At 37.0% G+C, this 20548-nt stretch overlaps 2 protein-coding genes across 20 annotated transcripts in view; both read right to left on the reverse strand.

The window, feature by feature from the left end:
• LOC129718965 (peripheral plasma membrane protein CASK) overlaps positions 1-20548 on the reverse strand; it is a 692936-nt gene that overhangs the window by 370083 nt on the left and 302305 nt on the right. The window lies entirely within an intron of this gene.
• The window catches only part of LOC129718967 (uncharacterized), a 296333-nt gene that overhangs the window by 251359 nt on the left and 24426 nt on the right, over positions 1-20548 (reverse strand). For both annotated transcript variants that reach the window (XM_055670253.1, XM_055670252.1), the window contains exon 2: positions 16605-17692. In XM_055670253.1, coding sequence (XP_055526228.1) covers positions 16605-16991 — 387 coding nt within the window. In that variant the 5' untranslated portion in view covers positions 16992-17692. The remainder of the gene's footprint in view (positions 1-16604; positions 17693-20548) is intronic.

Genomic DNA, 20548 nt, shown 5'->3' on the forward strand with positions numbered 1-20548 from the left:
TGTCCAATTCGAGAGATATGGTGTCATATACTTTAAATTACGTGAAAATGCCTTTTTTTTGGGCAAAAAAAACGTCTTTTGTGGGAAGAGTTACTTTTCTCTTTTCAGTTAAAGGAAGCGACGGCTGAAGCGCATCGAGAGTTAATCAAAGTTTACGGAAATGCTACCCTAAGTTAAACAACATGATTGGTTCCGTCGCATGAAAGACGATAATCACGATGTTGACGGCCTTTCGCGTGAAGAAAAGTAAAAAACATTCGAAGACGGAGGAATTGCTCGATAAGGATCCATGCCAACCGCAGGGACAACTTGCTTTGGAACTAGTATAATTGTCACAAAATATCCATGCGGTTTAGCCGAACACTGAGCAAAAAACGGGCACAATACGAGCAGAGTCACGAAAAAGTGATTCTTCTGCATGACAATGCTCGGCCTCATACTGCCAAAATTGTCAAAAATTACACAGAAACGCTTAAATGCAAAATTTTGCTTTTTTTTGAATCACGACTAATTTTTCAAAGGGTTCATGTAAAAACTATTTTCACAGCCAGAATTTATAAAAATTTTAAGATCGGTGTGACGAATTCTTTTTTCTTTCCAAAAAAATGCACCATAGAAAACAGTTTTTCAAACAAAAAATATCAAAAATAAAATAACTATCTCAAAAAGCTCTTTCTTTGAAAAAAATTTTTTTTTATATAAACTAGAAAAGCTTAGCATTCGGGCATACAAAACACATGTGTTTGTCTAAGGGCAAATATATTCAGGACTTTTCGTTATAAAGTTATATCATATTTTAGCTTATTTTTTCGATTATTTCAAGCACATATAAGGTATAAAGGGGCAAGTGGAATTATAATTGCAAAACCTCGAAATTTAGCTTAAGTACAACAAACTGATGTGAGTTCCCTTTGTCCCATTTCCCTCACTTTTTACTTTACACTATCTTGATATTATCGGACAAGTAAGCTAGAAGTTGCTATAACTTTGTAAAGAAAAGTCCTGAAGACAGGTAGTTTTTGACAAAAATGTGTATTTGTGCCATAATAATTTCTTTGAACAATGTTTTCTTGTAAAATGCAACTAAAAAAATTCAAATACAAAAAACTAGATTTTGAGTAGCTTCTAAACAATATAGTTTATAACTTCGTACCCAATGAAGATAGGAATTTTGTTTGTACAGCAAAGTTTCATATTTTCAAATCTTCTTAAACTATGCTAAATAAATGAGCGGGGGCCTAATGTGGTTGGTAACGTCTCCGCCAACCACGCTCGACGCCTGGGTTCGAATCCCACCGCCGACATAGGTGTCGATGGTTGTGAGGTGGCGTGATCCACTCACAACCAACCCAACTGGTCTAGATTCAATCCTAGCCGACACCGGGAGATTTGCTGAGGCGAAAAATCTCTGGGATCACGCCTTCCATCGCATGAGGAAGTAAAGCCGTTGGCGCCGGTCCGTTAATAAACGGGTCGTGAGTTAGGGTCCTAGGTGTGGAGTCGCCTCCCTGGGCGTCGGTGATTGGCCACAACAGTGGCGGAACTAGACCGACGGAAAATAAGCGAGAATAAAAAAAAAAATATGCTAAATAAACTACTCCTCTATCTCTTAACACAAAAATAAATAGTTTTTATATTTTCAATATAGTAAACTTTTCATAACTTTTTTGCAATATGAGATTATGTCATCCAAACAACCGATTGTTTTAAAGACACCATTAAGCTAGGATGATGGTGAAAGGCCTTTTTGGACCACTGTAGGATGTCAAGAAAATCGATAAAATCAGAGAAGTTGAAAGTAATAAGGATAGTAAAAAAATTTTAGACTTTCAAGAGCAAAAAAAGACTAGAGATCTTAGAAAAAAAGTCAGGGAAAATAAAAAAAAGTCAAGAAAGTAAGAGAAAAAATGCTTAATGTCAAAAAAATCAAAACCAGTAAAAATGTGAATAATTAAGGTGTAATATACCTTTTTGGTAGAGAAAAAGGAGGGAAGTTTGTATCTATTTTTAAGTGCATAGCACCATTTTCATTGCATCAAAGGGGTATTTTTCTGAAAGTACAGTTTATCAACAACAAAAAAATACGTTTGATTTTGAGATATACCAATTATTACTGGAGTGATGGCCGTTTCCCCGGAACGCTTTTTTTTGCAGAGGCTTGCGGTGATCCTGATAGAGACTCAGCGGGTCAACCGAAATCAAAAAACTCATATTATTTCATTAGTTTAGAAGTGAGCCGGGTCCTTGAACGATCGCTTTTATGAGTATTTTGTTTTCAGTGCAAACGGGAACGTTTTTCCCAAAAAATGCACGTTTTGAGCGCAAAAAATTGCATTAAAAATTTTTTTGCGGCAAAATGTAACTGTATGTTTCAAAAAGCGATTGTTCAAGGACCGGCGAATTTTATAACGAAAATTTCAAAAAAAAAAAGATGAAGGAAATCGGTTCAGTAGTTTTCCCGCAATCAGGATCACAGCAAAGTCATTTTTCGGTAAACACTATTCCGAGATAACCGCGTGTAAAGTTTCAAGTTTAGCTTATGCGGCCGTGGCGAGGCGCGCTGCAAATCGCTCTAACTTTCTTCCGATTGCTCAGATCTTTGTGAAAATTTGTGAAAATGTTCTCTAGATGTTGTGTTTGAAGATAATATAATAAATTTTTTTTCGGTTTTTCGAAAACTAAAAAGGTATATAACCCCTTAAGAAAAAAGTATTGAGAAAAGTAAAAAAAGTTACAAAAGTTAAGATAGTCGTGAAAATTGGATAAGCCAAAAGGATAAAAAAAAATTACAAAAACAAGCAAGCCAAAACGAGTCGAGAAAGTCAAAAAATTCAAAAGAAAGGCAAGACAGAAAGTTAAAAAAAAAAACAAAAATGAAAGTCGAAAGATCAAACGAATCAAGAAGAAGAAAATAAAGTTAAAAGGTCACATGAGTTAGAAGAGATCGCAAGAAATTTACGAAGGTCATGAGAGTCGGAGAATAACAATGTCAAGAAAATAGAGAAAGGCAAACAAGTCAGGATAGAGAGGAATAAGGTATTTAATGTTACGAATAGCAAGAAAGGTAAAAAGGTCAGAATGTCAACAAATATAAGAGTATCACAAAAGTTTAGGAAGAAAAATAATAAATTTCACTAAAGTTGAGAAAATTGAGAAAGACTGCTGAATTATAGAAGTACACAAAAAAACAGTCAAGAAAGTCAAAATAGTGAAGAAAATCAACGAAGTCGCCAAAAGAGAATGGCAAGATATTTAAAAAAAATCGAGAAATCCAGAAAGCTAAGATCATGGGAGTGAAAATACTTACAAAAGCAATAATGTTAAGAGTTATCAAAGCCAAAAAAGTCATAAAAAAAAACATAAGAGAATCAACAACTTCAATAATGTCCACCAAAATACGAAAGCGAGAAAGTCAAGAAAATAGAGAAAGTCAGGAGTTTCGCAGAAGTGAAAATGAGGCAAGAAAAAATAAAACAAAATTAAATAAGTCAAGCGGGTCAGAAAACTTAAAAATGTGAGATGATCAAAAAAGTTTAGAAATAAGGAAGTAAACAGATCAAGAAATCCGAGAAAGTCAACGAAGATAACTAAGCAAAATAAATTCAAGTTGAAAAAAGTCGAAAAAGTCCAAAATATCAAGAAAGTCAGAATTCAACTCTTCCAATAATAATAGAAAAACAGAAAGAAAATAATAAATATCAAGAAACGAAGAAGTTTAAAAATATAAAAAATATGAAAAGTTATGTACATTCAATGTACTTGTATTCAATGTGGGATGTTAAGAAAACCTGGACAAATAAGGAAGTCAGAAAAATTTAAAAATATATTATTATCATTAAAAGTATAGACCACAATATACCTAGCTAATTGTAACAGTAGTCCTTCCCAGTAAGCTGCTTCAGGAAAAAAATGGCGAGAAATCCTTAAAAACTAAGCAAAGGAGTTAAAAATGTCCAGAAAATTGAAAAACTTAAATGGAAGTAGAAAAAGTTAGGAATAAGTCAACTAAAAATTTACTAAACAAACCATTAAAAGAAGTTGAAAAAGTTACGAAAGTTAGCATGTCAAAAAATTTAAAAAGCCAGGGGAAAAAGTACAATTACTCATAACGACTAGAAAAAGTCAAGAAAGTTAAAGAAGTCAAGAGAAAAAAAAAGAAAGTTGAACATCAAGAACAGCAAGTCAAAAGAGATCGCAAGAGAATTATAGAGTGAAAGAAAAAAAGAACGTCAAATAAGTCAAGACAGCCAGAAAGAAAATAACTTATGTCGCAAAGGTTGAAAAAGGCCAGAATATCAAAAAAGTCATATGAGTCAAGAAAGTCTAAAAAAGTGAATAAATCAGAGCAATCAGAGAAAGTCCAAAAAGGTCGGAAGAAAGCCAAAAAGATATTGAAAGTAAAAAAATCAAAAAAACAGATCTGTGAAAAAAGTCAAGAAAGCCTTAAAAAATGATATAAAATAAAAGAGAGTAGCTATTCGCGTCGAAGGATTAAACATAATGCAAAAATAACAGAAAGAAGGTTATAAAGATCAAGAATGTCACAAAACTTGAAAAAGACTATCCTGACTATCCTAGTCAGAAAAGCTTATAGTTAAGAAAGTAAAGCAGGCTAAGTCTAGAAAGTCAAGTAAGTTAAAGAAAGGTGAAAAAAGTTTATAAAATCAAGAAAGTCAGAAAAGTTAACAAATAAAAGGAAAGACAAAACAAATAATAAACGTCGAGAGTCTAGGAAAATGAAAAAAAAATAAGTAGAAAAAGTTAAGAAAAGTTATGTAAAAGGTAGAATTATTATTATTATCAAAAGACGAGAAATCCTGGAAAAACTGAGCAAAAGATGTTAAAAATGTTCAGAAAGTTGAAAGAGTCTAGAAGGCCGAGAAAGTTAGAAGAAACAGAGAGAAAATAAATAAAATTCGAAAAATCGAAACCAGTAGAAAACAAATAAAAAAATAGGTAAGCAAAATAATAGAAAAAATTGAAAAAGTTACAGAAATCAAGAAAGCAAGATAAATTAAAAGTTACAGAAATCATGAAATAAAAATATAAATTCAATAAAAAAAAAATCAGAAGAATGAAGTGAAGAATGTCCCTTTGGGCTTGTAGAGGCAAGAGAGTAAAGAAAACTAAAAAGTCGAGAACATCAAAAAAATCAAAATGATCGCAAGAAAACTATGATGGTCATGAGAGTCGAAGAAGTAAAGAAAAGCAAACAAGTTAAGACAGGCAGAAAGACAATTATTGATATCGCGAAAGTCCTTTTGAATGAAAGGATTTGAAAAAGATAAAAATCACAGAAGTTAAGGAAGTTAAATAAATTATGGAAGTCGCCAAAACTACGGGAGTCACAAAAGATGACACAAAAGTAATCGACAGTAGAATCAAACGAGTACGCAAAAAACGAGAGAAAATTGAGAAAGTAAGTAGAAACACGAGAACGAAACCAAAAGTAAAAAAAAGTCCAGCAAATCAATAAAGTTCAAAAAATGAACAAGTTAACAAAGCTCGATAATAAGCGAAACAATGTGCAAAACATTGTGAAAGTTACAAAAGTTAGGAAAATCGAGAAACTATAAGAAGTTGGGAGAGTCGAAATAGTAAAACTAAAGCAAGAGAAACAGAAAGAAAGGTTAAGGAACTCAAGAATGTTAGAAAACTTAAGAAAGTGAAGACAGTCCAAAAAGTTTATTGTTGAGAAAGTGATCCAGGTTAAGAAATTCAAAGCAAAAATAAAGTTAAGATATCCAGAAAGTTGAATAAAATCTATAAAATAAAGAAAGTGAAAAGCTTGAGCTTGATGACCACACATTTCACTCCACACACATTTTGCTCCTCCGTTATCGATCAGAGCTAGTGAAGTTGCACGAAGAACTACGTATACGACTACATGGGATTAGTTTGCCACCTTCAGTGCACAACAATTCAGTAGCTACCGCATTGTATGGATCGACAACTGCGCCGGCCACGTCCTTACGATCGTTAGGGTAAGGAAGGAGACGCAACAGTCGTTGTTAACGGAGACCGAGTTTACCTCTGCATCTCCATGACTGCGACGGAAAGGAAGGGTTGTGTCACCGTGGTAGGCGACAGAGTCGGACAATGTTGCGCGCGGAATTGCCTCCCTGCGAAGACGAACGATGGGTATCTCTCTTGTCAGACCCCGCGGGCCTATACGAGCAGCGCGCGCGTATACTATCCACCACCAGAAGCACCCGAATATATTGTCTTTTGCTGTTCTTGAGTACCCTCGAAAAAGCAAATGCACAGGCGCAAATTTTGAAAGGTATACGCGGTATTATAAAAGCAACGGGGGCGATCTTCAGCCAAACGGTCAGGCAGAGTTTATCTCTGCATCACTGCGACTGCGGTGGAAAGGGTGTGTTTTTATGTCACAGTAGTAATTGACGGAATCGAACATTGTTGCGCGCAAGGGTCACGTATTACGAAAACGAACGAACGATGAGTATCTTGCGATCCACTGCTTACAAAGCGGCCGAAAAACCTTCTATCACTCGTAGCGTCCAGCTGATTGCCCAAATCCAAGCGAATAACAAGGAACAAGAAATGTTAGGAAAGTGTAAGAAGGTAACGAAAACCAAATGAGTCAAGAAATTAAAAAAAAACGTCAAGAAAGAAGACAAAAAAGGATTGAACTATATTGAAGAAATAGCGATAGGGTGAAAAGGGGAGCATAATAATAAGGTATAACTATTCAGTTATGTGTGCTAAGGTGATGAGCTAATGAATGATAAATGATAAAAAAAAACTGTGAAAGATACTTATCATTAAAAAAATTTAGATATTCGATTTTAATTTTCAGCATTGATTTTTGATTTTTTATTCGTGGTTTACGATGTGTGATGCGTGACAAATGATAAGTAATAAGCGATCAATGATAATATCATAAATGATAAGTGATTTTCATAAGTGATAAGTGAAAAAAAAACTAATGATGAGTGGTAAATGACGAATAAGTGAAAACTAATAAGAATTAAGTGATAAATGTTAGTGTTTGATCGGTGATGAATGATAGCTAATTAGTGACAAGTGATATGTAGTTGATAAGTAATAAGTGATAATGGATAAGTACATAGGCATAAGTATTTAGTAAATAGTTTCAGATTTTTGGTACAGAGTTTTGTTCTTGATTTTATAGTTTTGATGTCAGATACGTCAATGATTAATGACAGGTGGTAAACGATCAATGATTAATGACAAGTGGTAAGCGAGAAGAGATGACTGAAGAGTAATAAATGATAAGCGATGAATAGTTAGAAATAAGCGATAATTGATAAATGATCAGTTATAAGTAATAATTAATGTGTGTGAAGTAAAAAAAAATGTGACGTAAGTGACAGTGATGAATAAAAAGATATAAGTAACTTGTGATAAATAATGTTAGGTATTTGATAGTCGATTCACAGTTTTTAGTTTTAGATTCTTGAACTCTAATTTATTAAACAAAGCAATATGGTGCAATAGAAGGCATTGAAATTATGATTGATGTGATATGAAATTTTGACGAAAAATCTTCGTATTTTCAAAGGATGTCGAGCGAAAGCCACTTGTCTGCCAGTTAATTCCTCACAAAATGACTACGCGTAAGCTTTAGACTCGCTCTTCATTTCGTGCAATATAGTCGATTTAACGTACACCTAAAAAGTGCACATAAATTGAGTGAACGTATTAACGATGCTCGCCTTTTCCTGTATTACGTTGCCTAACTTCATCAAATATCGCCTGAGACCTTGGCAGCGACAGCGAAGCGGGGTGAAAGCCAATCAAATTTGCCCATTTGAGGGAGTTCATCAACAATTCAGCTCCCAAACAGTTTGCATATCTAAAGCACACGTGAAGCCCAACGAGGGAAGAGTTAAACTGCCATCAAACGGCAACAGTGGAAGGGATTGGGTTGATATCGTACAAGGTATGAGTGACGTTTCAGTGGAAGGTGTATTACGCCAATAATGTCCTCTGCAATGACGACGGTTAGGATCAGAAATTTGACAAATTTCATGTGCCAGTAACAATAACTTTTCATAGTGTAATCAGCTACCTACTAATTGCCATAAGTTATAATTATTCATAACATTCACTGGTTCTCATATGGAGTTATCAGAAAGTTATATGAGATTCACGTCGCCTTAAAGTCACCCCAAACGTTTAGAGAATGCTACGATTTCCCCTTCGATTGCTTCAATATTTATGATTTTTATATTATTTTTCTGACTAATAGCAACACCATCAAACCAAAAATGACGCTCCGCTTTGGTACACCGTAAAGTGGCCCTCTCTCTTTCCCAGAAAACTATTAAACCTGTGAACGTGAAGAGAGTTGCAGGAGGAATCAAATATTCCAAACTCGTTACAACTTTTAATGACACTGCCGGTGGTCGGGAGTTTACCATCGCAACTGATGACTGTAAAAGTAGTACAGCATCCGCTTCAACTTGCTAACAGGTGTTTTAAAACAAATGCAATCAAACCATCTGCGCAATTAACCTGAATTACTCCGGCAAAATTAGTTTGTAAAATTGACTCCGCGAAAATGAGCAGATCATTACGATGAGAGTTCAAGAAAGCATTTTTCACCACGTCGCTGGAAGGTTGCATGTCGGATTTTCTTTTTGCTTTTTTTTGTTGTTGGAAATCAAGGTTTTTATTTCTTCGTTACACCCTCCCCCTCGGAGCGAAAGTGTGCGGCCGAATATTTTGGCACTTTTCCTGCTAATAAATCCATCAGCTGGACTGACAGGCCAGGCTGAGCCCAAAAACCCTTAATAACCCTATGCCCGTGCTGTGACGCAAATGAGCTTCGCAAAATAATCGTGAAGTATGCTGCTGCTGCCGCTGCTGCTACTGAAGCTGCAACAGGAAATTTCCATTTTATTGTATTTCTATAGAGGGCATTTTCAGGGTAAGCTCGAGGATACTCGAGGGGATTTATTATTTCGCCGGGAAGGTGATTTATAGAAATTGAAAACTTTTTTCACCCTTCGGGGGAAACAATCGTTGGAAAAGAGCGTTGCGATTTACGACTTGATTTACACGGGGCTGGGAAAAGATATTGCGAAGCGGTCGTTATCTATTTTACATAGACGATAATTTTGTAACTTTTTTGTCGTTTCATGTTAAACTATCACTAAATTTCGAACAGAAAATTTGTTCTTCAAGGGTGGATACTGGTAACTTTATTAGCTGCTCGGCTGAAACGTTTCGGATAAAATTTTCAATTTCTACTAGAGAAGATTACGTTAATGTCATATTTTCTCCCTCTCGGCGTGAGACCTCTTGAAATTCTAAACTCGTCCACGGCTAGTGTCATGATTGATTTGGTCATCCCGTCCTCTAGGTAACCCCTCCCTCGTAACACAAATCCTAAGCTACAAAACTTAATTCAATCAGTCTAGCCTTCAGTCAGTCACTTTCATCACACAATTGGGACAGTTTGGGAAATTAAATACATCTCCTCTGCAAGAAATGGTTTCCATGGTTTCAACTTCCGCTCGCCTCTTAACGGTGGATAAAAATTAATTGAGTTTAATTATTCATTTTCTTTTTCCGGCCAGGGTGCGGTTAAAATTTGCAGCTCTTGTTAACTTTGTTCACTAACGAAAGCAGCAAATCAGCTTCAAGATGAAGAGTAGATGAGAAACACTCTGTTTCGCTTTCCGCTGGAAAGAAGGAATCGTCTATAATTTGATAATCGAAACCCAAAATTTCCCTCCAATTGCTGTCTTTTCTATTTTCGCTAAGTGCCTCTTTTTGGTCTGAAAAAGCACTTGATCAAAGCTGATGGCTGGCGATAAAAGCGGCTTGTTGAGGACGTGATGGGGTCGTGGAATCACATTTCTTTCGAAACTTTCTTTTTGTTTGCGCTTCACCGGGAAACGAGAGGGGGGAGGCAAACCTTTTAATGCGGGAATTAATTTAGAGTTGAAATGTACACCTGAAAGGGAAGCAACAATTGTCGATTGGTTGTCGTTACATTATTCTAGACACAAAGTGAGTGAATTTTCTTTGTTAGATGAAAGACAGCGTTATGGAACGAACAACATTGTTTCGGATAATTGGCAGCCTAATATGGTAGCAAAGTCCTCGCTTCTGTTCAATGGAAAACGGAATAATCTCAATATTGGCAATTAATATCGTATCCCTCGACGGAGGCACTGATGAAATAAGTTTGATATTAGTTATTCGCATTGGAATCGCGCATGGTTTAACAATTTGTTAATGACCTTAAAATGAAGTAGCAATTTCTGAGATAATGACCATTCGTAAAATTTATGGTTGATCATAATTAAATTTTGTTTAGTTACTACTCACAGAAGAAAAAAAAATATACACTCTATTCTCTAACTAAATTCTCTAACTTAATTTCAAACTAGTTGAACGTAACCGGAGTAGCTTGGGATGTATGTTTTCAAAACTATGAATTATTTCCTATCACTGCTCCCCCAGTCATCATAGATTTCATACTGAAGTCTGGTCACTGAGAATTACTCCTGTTGTGAAAATACAAATACGTAAAATTTGTAGGTCCCACATAATGCTTTAAGATAGTTAATTGTTGTGATTGATTCAATTAATAGAGCTCTTGCAGAGATTCAATAGTATTTATTGAGTAACATTTTCTTTTCGCACCGTTTGATTGAGTGTTTATCATTTCAAATTGCAAGTAAAGTGAACCTAAATTAATTTTGATCAAATTTTGAAATTTTTTTAGTTTTTGAATTCAAATTTTACAACCTAGTTTTCTAAATTCATATCCATAATATTATTACATAATTGAAAGAAGAAAGAAAGTAAGTGCGCTGCGGGAGCCGTGTTTGCTCGCACTTTAAGAGGCTATTTTCTGCAAGTATTTCACGATATTTCGAAGCAATCGAACCGAATTTTGGCATCTCTTCATAACCATGAACGAATCTCCGATACATCATTTCACATCTAAGACCAAAATATAGGCGCAACAATGAACTGGTCGAAAACAATCGCTAATAAGGTCATGGCATCGGTTTTCTGGGATGTGCGTGGGCCTAATAATTCACGGTATGTTTCATACAAACTTACTGAAGCATTTGAATGATGAAATGAAGATAAATACAGCCGTCCATATATAGAATATATAGAATCACGAGCGGGTAGAAGATTTTTTACTGTGAGAACAACTGCTCTCATACTGGTGGGCAATGCGACGCTCTTGCGTGAAGAGATTAGCGAATCGTGTATATTTTGCACCGCGGTGAAATTTTAAATATCTCTCCAGAGAGATAATAAACTGGTGAGTCCTCTGTAGTGCTTTTACTGTGTGTCTCGCATATAAATATCAAATGAGAGGAGCATCTAAGTAGGAGAGCAGATATCAATGTTTGTATTGTTTCTCGGAACTGGAAAAGACAGCCGCCCGTCACGAATTTTGACGTGTGACTATGTCTTTGTTTGCTATACTAGGATGCATTCTGCAAAATTGGGAATGAAACTGGCAAATGTACCGTCAGATTACAAACAATGATAACAGCATAACGACATGACGGATAACAATGAACAATATGTTGTTGGATAGATAAAATGTTGAACAACTTTGTATTACGCTAGTTATCATTGTTATTTCATTGTTTAGCGGTAAAAATTGATAAAAATCTCAAACACAATATTACACGAACAATGAACCAATTACATGCGAGCACTCCCAGCACAGACGACATGAATAGACACTAACCATTCCCTGACAGTCTCTGTATCAATATCAAGAAAAAAAAATTGACAAGCTTCCCGTCCCAGTAGGTCAATTCATGTTTGTTTCCATTAACGTAGACTGATGTGATGTCTCGAAGGTAAAAATTTTTGAAAAGTTTGAAACAATACTCTTCCTTGAACAATTTCTAAACCTGCTGTTAGAGCATAATGAAAACTTATGTCTTGAAAGAAAACATGCTGGTAAAAGCCGCACAGTACCGTACAGTATACGTGGAGCAGAGCGCCGCTGGTTTCTCGTCGTCTATCATTGCAGCGGTACACGACTTCTATTCGCGTGTAATCAAGGAAAAACTCCTATGCTGCTGCTGATGGTAATTAAAGGTTTATCTCAAGAATATGGTTACCATGAAAACCATAAATCGCTCAATAAAAATTGAACACGTTTTGCAACGATAATTAATAAGTTATTTTTATTTAATTTTATCTTCGATATTCACTAAATTATCGTGACTGCCATTATATCGAAAAATTAAATTCCTAAAAATACAAGTTTATAGAAGAGTGAGTTTTTTATCCATTTACTAAGACTTTACTAAGAGCCTTTTTTTTTTTACATTTTCAACATTGTTAGATGAAATATGTTTTTTTTTTTTTGCTTAAATTTGTTGATAATGTTGTTTAACATATCTTTCTTATCTTTCCTTATTAGTGAACCTTTGTAACGGCTTCGAAATTATTTTTAGAGTAATATTTATATAATAAATTTTATTTAATCAGAGTAAAATAAGTAAATCCCATTCGTTATGAAAACGTTAGCATTGTTGGATTTGGTTTTTGAGGAAATATAGTTAATTCTGGTTTAGACGCATTACGAGAAATTCTTGGTGCCTCTTCAACAACAACGATACGCTGAACTGTAGTGAAAGCAGCAAGTGTATTATTTTTCTGTGAGCGGCAGAAACACAGCACAAAGCAAAATTAAGAAATTAGGTGCAAAAAGTTGCTATATGCAGCGATCATGCTGTACAAGGAGTGAATAAAACTATAGAAATTTTATTGTTTTCAAGAGAAAAAATAGCGAGTTGCACAACTTTCAATGTACAGACGACAAAAAACACTTCGAAAGCTTGACTACTCTACACAAAAAAGGGATTTCACGCACTGTTCTGGTTCAGATTTGGGTGAAACGATTTTGGTGACAGCGCTAATTCAAACAATAATATTCCGTAACGTAACGGCATTTCTGAAGCAAATATTGTAAGTTTTTTCTTAAAAAAACTTTAAACATTCAGTACCAGTAGTTAACACTGGACGGCAAAATGAAAAAAAGTGCATTCCAAAAGCTCAATTCGGGAAAAATGAACGATTATAGCTATTGTACCATTCTTATGAATTTTGGTGCCCCTAGCCATTATCACAACGCGTCAACTCACCTGAGAGTGTCGTATAGAAATTGCTCGCCAAGTTCGTCACATTAACGTTATGTTTACGATAAAACTCATTTAAGTCTCTGAAAAAAGGTAATGGCTAGAAACACCAAAATTCACAAGAATGGTTGAATAGCTATTACCATTCAGTTTTTCCGATTTGAGTGTAATTAAAAACTCTGAACTGTAACTTTCCTCTAACCGGGACGTCAACTTTATCGAACATAGTTCTGGAGTACTTGGTGATAAGATCGTATATCTAAACGTAAACAAAACACAACACAAGCACAAATCATCGCTCACTCGTTTTGTTTACGCTCAGACATACGACCTTACCACAAAGTACTCCAGATTTCTAAAGTCTCTTTTACTCGTGAAACTTCATCGAATCATGAAAAACTAAGTAAGCTACGTACATACCTACATATGAATTTATTTTAACCGGGATGTCAGTCATGCCGAAATGAAATCCCTAATAAGAAATTCGTTTCTTAACAAGCTAGTTAGTCGTCACCTGTCTTTCGTGTCTTCTTGAAGTTCCGTTTGACGATGGTATTTTTCTATAGGACGAAAGTCTGGTGTGTTGGGAGGGTTTATGTTGTTTGGCATCACCAGGCACTCCTGCACAAAATAGATAGCTTGCCACACGAGATATTTCTTTGCAAACTTCGATAACTTAATGTGTTTAAAATGCTTGCTTGCGACGTCTCGGACGATGAGGATTCTGCTGCCCACTCTTTTCGTCTTTTTTGCGGCCTTCGGATTTTAATTTCACCGCGATCATGTCATCCTGGCAACAAACGTTCTCCAAACACTTTTATTACGTTGGTGACGGTTGATTTGGCCACATTCAACAATTTTGCCAACTTAGTGTGCGAGTAGTTTGGGTTTTCGCAATGCGCGGGCAAAATTTTGATGTGTTTTGCTCTTGCTTCGACACCAACTGAACAACTGAAGCGCAAATGTCAAAATCAAATATAAGGCATGATACTATACACACACATCTTAAAAACGAGGGTGTTCCGGTTTATTTGTTGCAAGATAAAAATTATACGGCAAACTGAATTTGACCAATTTTTGACCGTAACGCCCTTTATTTTGAAGAAACTTTAAGAATGCTTTTAAAAGCCTCAAAACATCATTAATATTCAAACACCAGGTCGTAGAAAACTGATCAGAATGTAAGTCCTTGAACCTTTAAGAAAAGGATCCCAAATGAGGCCTACAGTATTCGGAAATTCTTTCAAACGCAAAAACCATAAAATACGATTGACGAACATAATCAAGCCAAGAATCTCAAAATAAATAATCGGCAATTTTTTTACAAAAAATATATGGCCTAAAATCAAATCGTCTTAAAATAAATGAAAAAAGTGTCGCAAAGGTAAGTTTGAAAATGAGGAAGTTATTTTTCGAGCTCAAATTTCAAAGAAATCTTTTGCCTTAAACAAATTCAACAGCAAAATATAACCCCAAATCAAGCACAAGCTAGTAGAAAATGCTTGTAAAAACTAGAAAAGCAAAAAAAAAGAGTTTTGTGAAGTCGTCCGAAAGTTGTGTCGTTTGAACCATGCAAACAAAATTTAAAAAATAGTTCGAAGACAAAGTTTTCTTCAGTTTCTAAACATTGAAGGAGCTTTTGATAGTGCATCCTATGTTTCAATGAAAAGTGTAATGATAAAACGTAACTTCGACATAACTATTGTTGCTTGGATCTTTGAATTGTTGCAAAAAAAGAGAAATAATTTGTAATCACGGAGGCTCAATCAGGGCTGTGGTCATTAGTGCACGGTGCTCCCACAGACCGTTATTATAAAAAAAATGCACCAAAGAATTTGAGTATACCATTCGATTCGTTATGACGTCCAGAATCCCTGGTCAAAATTTCAAAATCATCGTACGGTACATTTTTGAGTAATGCCCTTTTGAAGGTCGTAAAGTACAAAATAGTGATATAAAAACAACGAAATACTTATTGTAAAGCACGTTTTCAACCACTATTTCAGGAAATAATTTCCAAAATAGTTTCTACACATTACAAGGGTTATATTTCAAGACATTAACAATTGGTGAAAAGATTTATTTGAAAATCCCACGGTGCACAGTGGTCTAAACTCGAAAAATCGTGGTCATCTAGATTTCACTGTGAAAAATTGAATTTATGTATTCAATGTCTTCAGCAAAATTGTTTCATAGAACAAGGCCTTACTTTAGACATTTTTATTTTTTCGATCAATCCACCTAACAGTTAGATAAAAAAAATATTTTTCTAATTTTCAATATACCAGATAGCTTCCTGCAGCAAAGTTGTGGAAAATTTCAAAAAATAAACAATTGCTGAATATTGCGATGTCCTATCTGTACGTTGGACACGACAAAATAGAGTTTTTTGTAGAACACCCCACGATAAAATCAGTTTTTTGTCTATAACTTTTTCTATTATTGTCAAAACAATAAATTTTATAAACTCTTGAGAGAATCTTAGTTGAATGAATGAAATCTTTGAACATTTTGCATTGTTTTGACAATTACAGACAAAACTATAGACAAAAAACTAATTTTGAGGAGAGATGTTCCACAAAAAACTCTATTTTGTCGTGTCCAACGTACAGATAGGACATCGCAATATTCAGCAATTGTTTATCTTTTGAAATTTTCCACAACTCTGCTGAAGGAAGCTATCTGGTATATTGAAAATTAGAAAAAATATTTTTTTTATCTAACTGTTGATCGACAAACTAAAAACGCCAAAAATAAGGACTTGTTCTATGAAACAATTTTGCTGAAGACATTGAGTACATAAATTCAATTTTTCACAGTCCAATCTAGATGATCACGATTTTTCGAGTGTAGACCACTGTGCACTGTGGGATTTTCAAATAAATCTTTTCACCAATCGTTAATGTCTTGAAATATAACCCTTGGAACGTGTAGAAACTATTTTGGAAATTATTTCATAAAATGGTGGGTAGATACGTGCTTTACAATAAGTATTTCGTCGTTTTTAAATAACTTTTTTGTACTTTACGACATTCAAAAGGGCATTACTCAAAAATGTACCGTACGATGATTTTGAAATTTTGACCAGAGATTCTGGACGTCATAACGAATCGAATGGTATACTCAAATTCTTTGGTGCATTTTATTTTATAATAACGGTCTGAGGGAGCACCGTGTAGTGGTTAATGGACTGTTGACACAACTAGAATCAAAGAACTACGAAGTAATTGGTTAAGCAAAGAATATAGTAGCTATCTAAAGTTGCCAAAAACGCTTTAGAGGAGGCTAAAATCCTTAAATGGAATATTATTTACACAAAAATTCGATCGAGAGCTTTTCGTGTATTATCAGAATGTTGGAGGTTTGCACACTAAAATTTTAGTTATAAAATTATGACGTGCGTATTTTTATTCAGAGCAAGAAATGATGAAAAAAATATCAAATATACTTTATATAATGTCCAAACTGCCAACAACCTACCTGATGTCCGGAGCAGATTGATCCGTTCGGCACTCGTATTCGAAATGGACTATGTACAGGACACGATGTTCGCGGACCCCAACGCGACGGTCCGGGTAATGGCACTGAGTTAAAACTATTAGTATTGCTGCAGGGATTACAGAGCCCGGGCGGCACTAGCGGGCCGGGACCGCCGTGAAGTGACAGCTGCGAGGGTCCATGCACCAGGCCGCTCGTCCCGATCGGCGGATGACCGATCCCGATTCCGGCTCCGCCACCACCACCGCCGCCTCCTCCACCGCCTCCCAGCATCATACCTCCTAAAGCACTGATGAGACCCGGGCCGGGACCGGGACCAGGACCAGGTCCGGGCCCGGGTGGCCCTGGACCGGGACCATGGTGACACATGGGACCACCGCAGTTCGGAATCGGCCATTGGCCACCAGGACCACCACTGTTCAGTCCGGCGCCGCAATACGGATCCACGGCGAAGTTTTCGGCGCTACCAGAGCATTGCAAGCGCAGGGTTGGTGGCGGCGATGATTGTCTCGAGTATATTTTGGGAGGCTGCTAGCCTGCTCACGTATCTTCTTGTGGGTCACTGCCTGGAGCGGCCTGGAGATTTGTTCGTGTTTTTATTGGCCTCCTGTCTTTTTCAACACCAACTCCAATCGGCGCGGCGGAAGAAAACACGGAAACGGGGTTGGCTTTTATCACTTTCTATACTGCCGAAACCGGAAGCCAATCGATATTCGACAAAGCATTATCACACCGTGCAGTTCATTGAGCAAATCTCGGTCCGTATCGGTTCATCAAATTTTGATTATCAGTTACACTTTTAGCGTACCGCAAGTCGAATAAAATAAAGCTCTCAACGGTTCGTAAACATTTGATGGTTTAAACTGTTATCTAAACTCTCTTCCTTTAGTGTGGTTAATTCGTTAAATTTACTTACTACCAAGGTACGTACAAAAAATACTTCTGAACTCGTTTCTTCAATTAACTATTCTTTTTTTTTCTTTAAGGAAACGGAAACGTGGTTGGGTTTGAGCTTGCACTTCTTGTCAATCGTTTTGTGTTTGCCGCACTTGTTGCTTGCGTGCTGTTTTCTGCGAAAGAAGATGATGGTAATTAAAGATTTGTCATACAACAACAAAATGCTTCGCATTTTTTCCTCCTCCAGCGACGACAACGACGACTGTGTGATGACGGAAAATTGCTTATGTTGTTTTAATAACCAAAATCAATTATTGTTTCGCACGAGGTTTCAGTGAGATTGTGACTCGTTATCGGACGATTCCAGTAGCAGCTGACCCAGACGCGATGGTTGATCGACCGATGTCGCCATTTTCGCTCAGATAATAGAAGCCAACAATTGCGCGTAGAGCAAGTTGTAAAAACTCGACTATGGAAAACTTTTTTCATCACTGCATCATAAATTCCCCTCTTCCTATCATTCTTTCCTCTTAGACTTAACTATGCTTCTGAAAGCCCGCTCACTTCCCTAGTCCATCTGCGGATGATATCGCTCAAGTTACCACCGGACAGATGGAGCTATGTTTACTCTCCCCCCTGCCCCACCCAATCCGTGAGTTTCTTCCTGTTTGACCTGACAAAACTTGCACGGAAGTGGCCTTCTACGACATCGCGAAATAAAGCAAAAAGTCGCACCGTTCAAGTTTACCCAACGGATGTTCACTTCAATTTCGGGTGCACACCAGGAAAGCAGCCTGGAGCAGCCAATCAAGAGGAGACGGATAAGCGGATTGAAGGTCGGAAAAAGTGAAAGCGAGCTGCTCTGCTCGTATCTCTATCGCGCGGTCATATTCTAATACTGGGGCCTAAGTTTTCGATACCAGAGGATAGGAAGTGGAATAAATTTTGATGATCAGGGGATTAGCAAGGGGTTTCCAGATTGAGGGTAGGTGGAGCGAATATCTTTAAGTTTGATGTGTCACTTGTAGTTGAATTGAAAATTGAAAATCGAAAATTGGGCTGATTAGTTACTAGTTGCCCGTGGTTCTAGTTACTAGTCACTAATGACTAGTGCATAGTGAGTAGTGACTAGTGACTAGTGACAAGTGACTTGTGACTAGTGACTAGTGACTAGTGACTAGAGACTAGTGACTAGTGACTAGTGACTAGTGACAAGTGACTTATGACTTGTGACTAGTGACAAGTGACTTATGACTTGTGACTAGTGACTAGTGACTAGTGACTAGTAACTAGTGACTAGTGACTAGTGACTAGTGACTAGTGACTAGTGACTAGTGACTAGTGACTAGTGACTAGTGACTTGTGACTAGTGACTAGTGACTAGTGACTAGTGACTAGTGACTAGTGACTAGTGACTAGTGACTAGTGACTAGTGACTAGTTACTAGTTACTAGTGACTCGTAACAAGTGACTGGTGACTTGTAATTAGGGCCTTATGACTAGTAACTAGGGAATAGTAGCTAATGACTAGTGACGAGTGACTAGTGACTTGTGACTAGTGACTAGTGACTAGTGACTTGTGACTAGTGACTAGTGACTTGTGACTAGTGACTAGTGACCAGTGACTAGTGATCAGTGACTAGTGACCAGTGACTAGTGACCAGTGACTAGTGACTAGTGACTAGTGATTAGTGACTAGTGACAAGTGACTAGTGACTAGTGACGAGTGATGAGTGATTAGTGATGAGAGTCACTTATGACTAGTGACGAGTGACTAGTGATGAATGACTAGTGATTCTAATAATCGAAATCAGATTACAGCGCACTGTAGTTACTAGAAAATCGATTGTCAACATTATTTTTCGTTCGATTTTTTACTGTCGTTAATATCCGAAAAAGCAAAGATAGGCAGCCGTAAAACCCATCTACATAAATAAAAACCTCCAACAACAACTCCCACGAAACTGTGTTTAGCAGCAAAAAAAAGCATTAGCCAAGCAGTTCTTTGCCGCCATCACCAAGCCGTGAAGCTCATCCATATTTTATTGTTCGCTGGTTCGGGGTCGCGCTTCAAACACAGAACCAACGGAAGCCACGCAAAGAAAACGTCAAGCACTTCAGCGCAACAGAAACGACCATCAACCGTGGACTCTCTTCACTCGAGCACTCGAGCAAGCTGAAGACTCTCGACAAACTCTCCTGTAGAAAGTTTTTCCTCCGTGTCTCGCCGGTTGTTCTTTCTCACTCTCTCCCTCCCTCGTAATTCCACACTCACACTCACACACAGCAACCGAAACATACCAACCCACGCACATAATCTTCCACACATAGACAAACAATTCTCTCCACTCCAGCCAAGTGACGTTCAGCCACTTTCCCACAGTTGACGATCTCCCCCCGGGAGCTTCCAGTGCCAGGCCCCGTGACAGCGAGCGATTGAAATGAAAATTGAACTTTATTGATTGCCCTCTCGCCGAACTGTTGTTGGTGGAAGGCCATCGTTCTGTTTTTATCCGAGGACAAGATGCTGCGCAAAGCTGCAACAGCCATTGTAGAATCGCTGAGCCAGGGGGTTTTCCGTGCTGGTGTGAGATGCGCTGGGCGCGTTTATCTTCGGTTCCGCCGAGCGTGGTGGGATGCAGGGATGCAGACGCGCGCGGTTGATGGGATTTTTTCCCATTCGATGAAGTAGAATGCGGTTTGACACACCGTGACACACTGGCGGGGGGATTATTGGGGGAGGAGGACTGCAACCGAATAAGTTTGATATTTGTTTTTATTGAATCACATTTTGAAACTTGATTCGTTGTTTGAGTTGTTTTATTTGCCAAAAGCGCACACTAATGTGCGGTTGAAACAGTCGGATCAGGTTCAACTAAGCTCATTCTAATTGGTTTTGAAAAACCTCGGAAACTGTAACTTTAGTGTGAGTTCTGAGAGACAAATTTATAATAGCAGTATTTTTGGAAAGCTAGCAGTCGAGTGTGACGAAAGTTCGCTCTACATGAGAAAAAGCCAACACAGTTTGG

The sequence above is a fragment of the Wyeomyia smithii genome, chromosome 1 (assembly GCF_029784165.1).
Source record: "Wyeomyia smithii strain HCP4-BCI-WySm-NY-G18 chromosome 1, ASM2978416v1, whole genome shotgun sequence".
Taxonomy (NCBI): Eukaryota; Metazoa; Arthropoda; class Insecta; order Diptera; family Culicidae; genus Wyeomyia; species Wyeomyia smithii.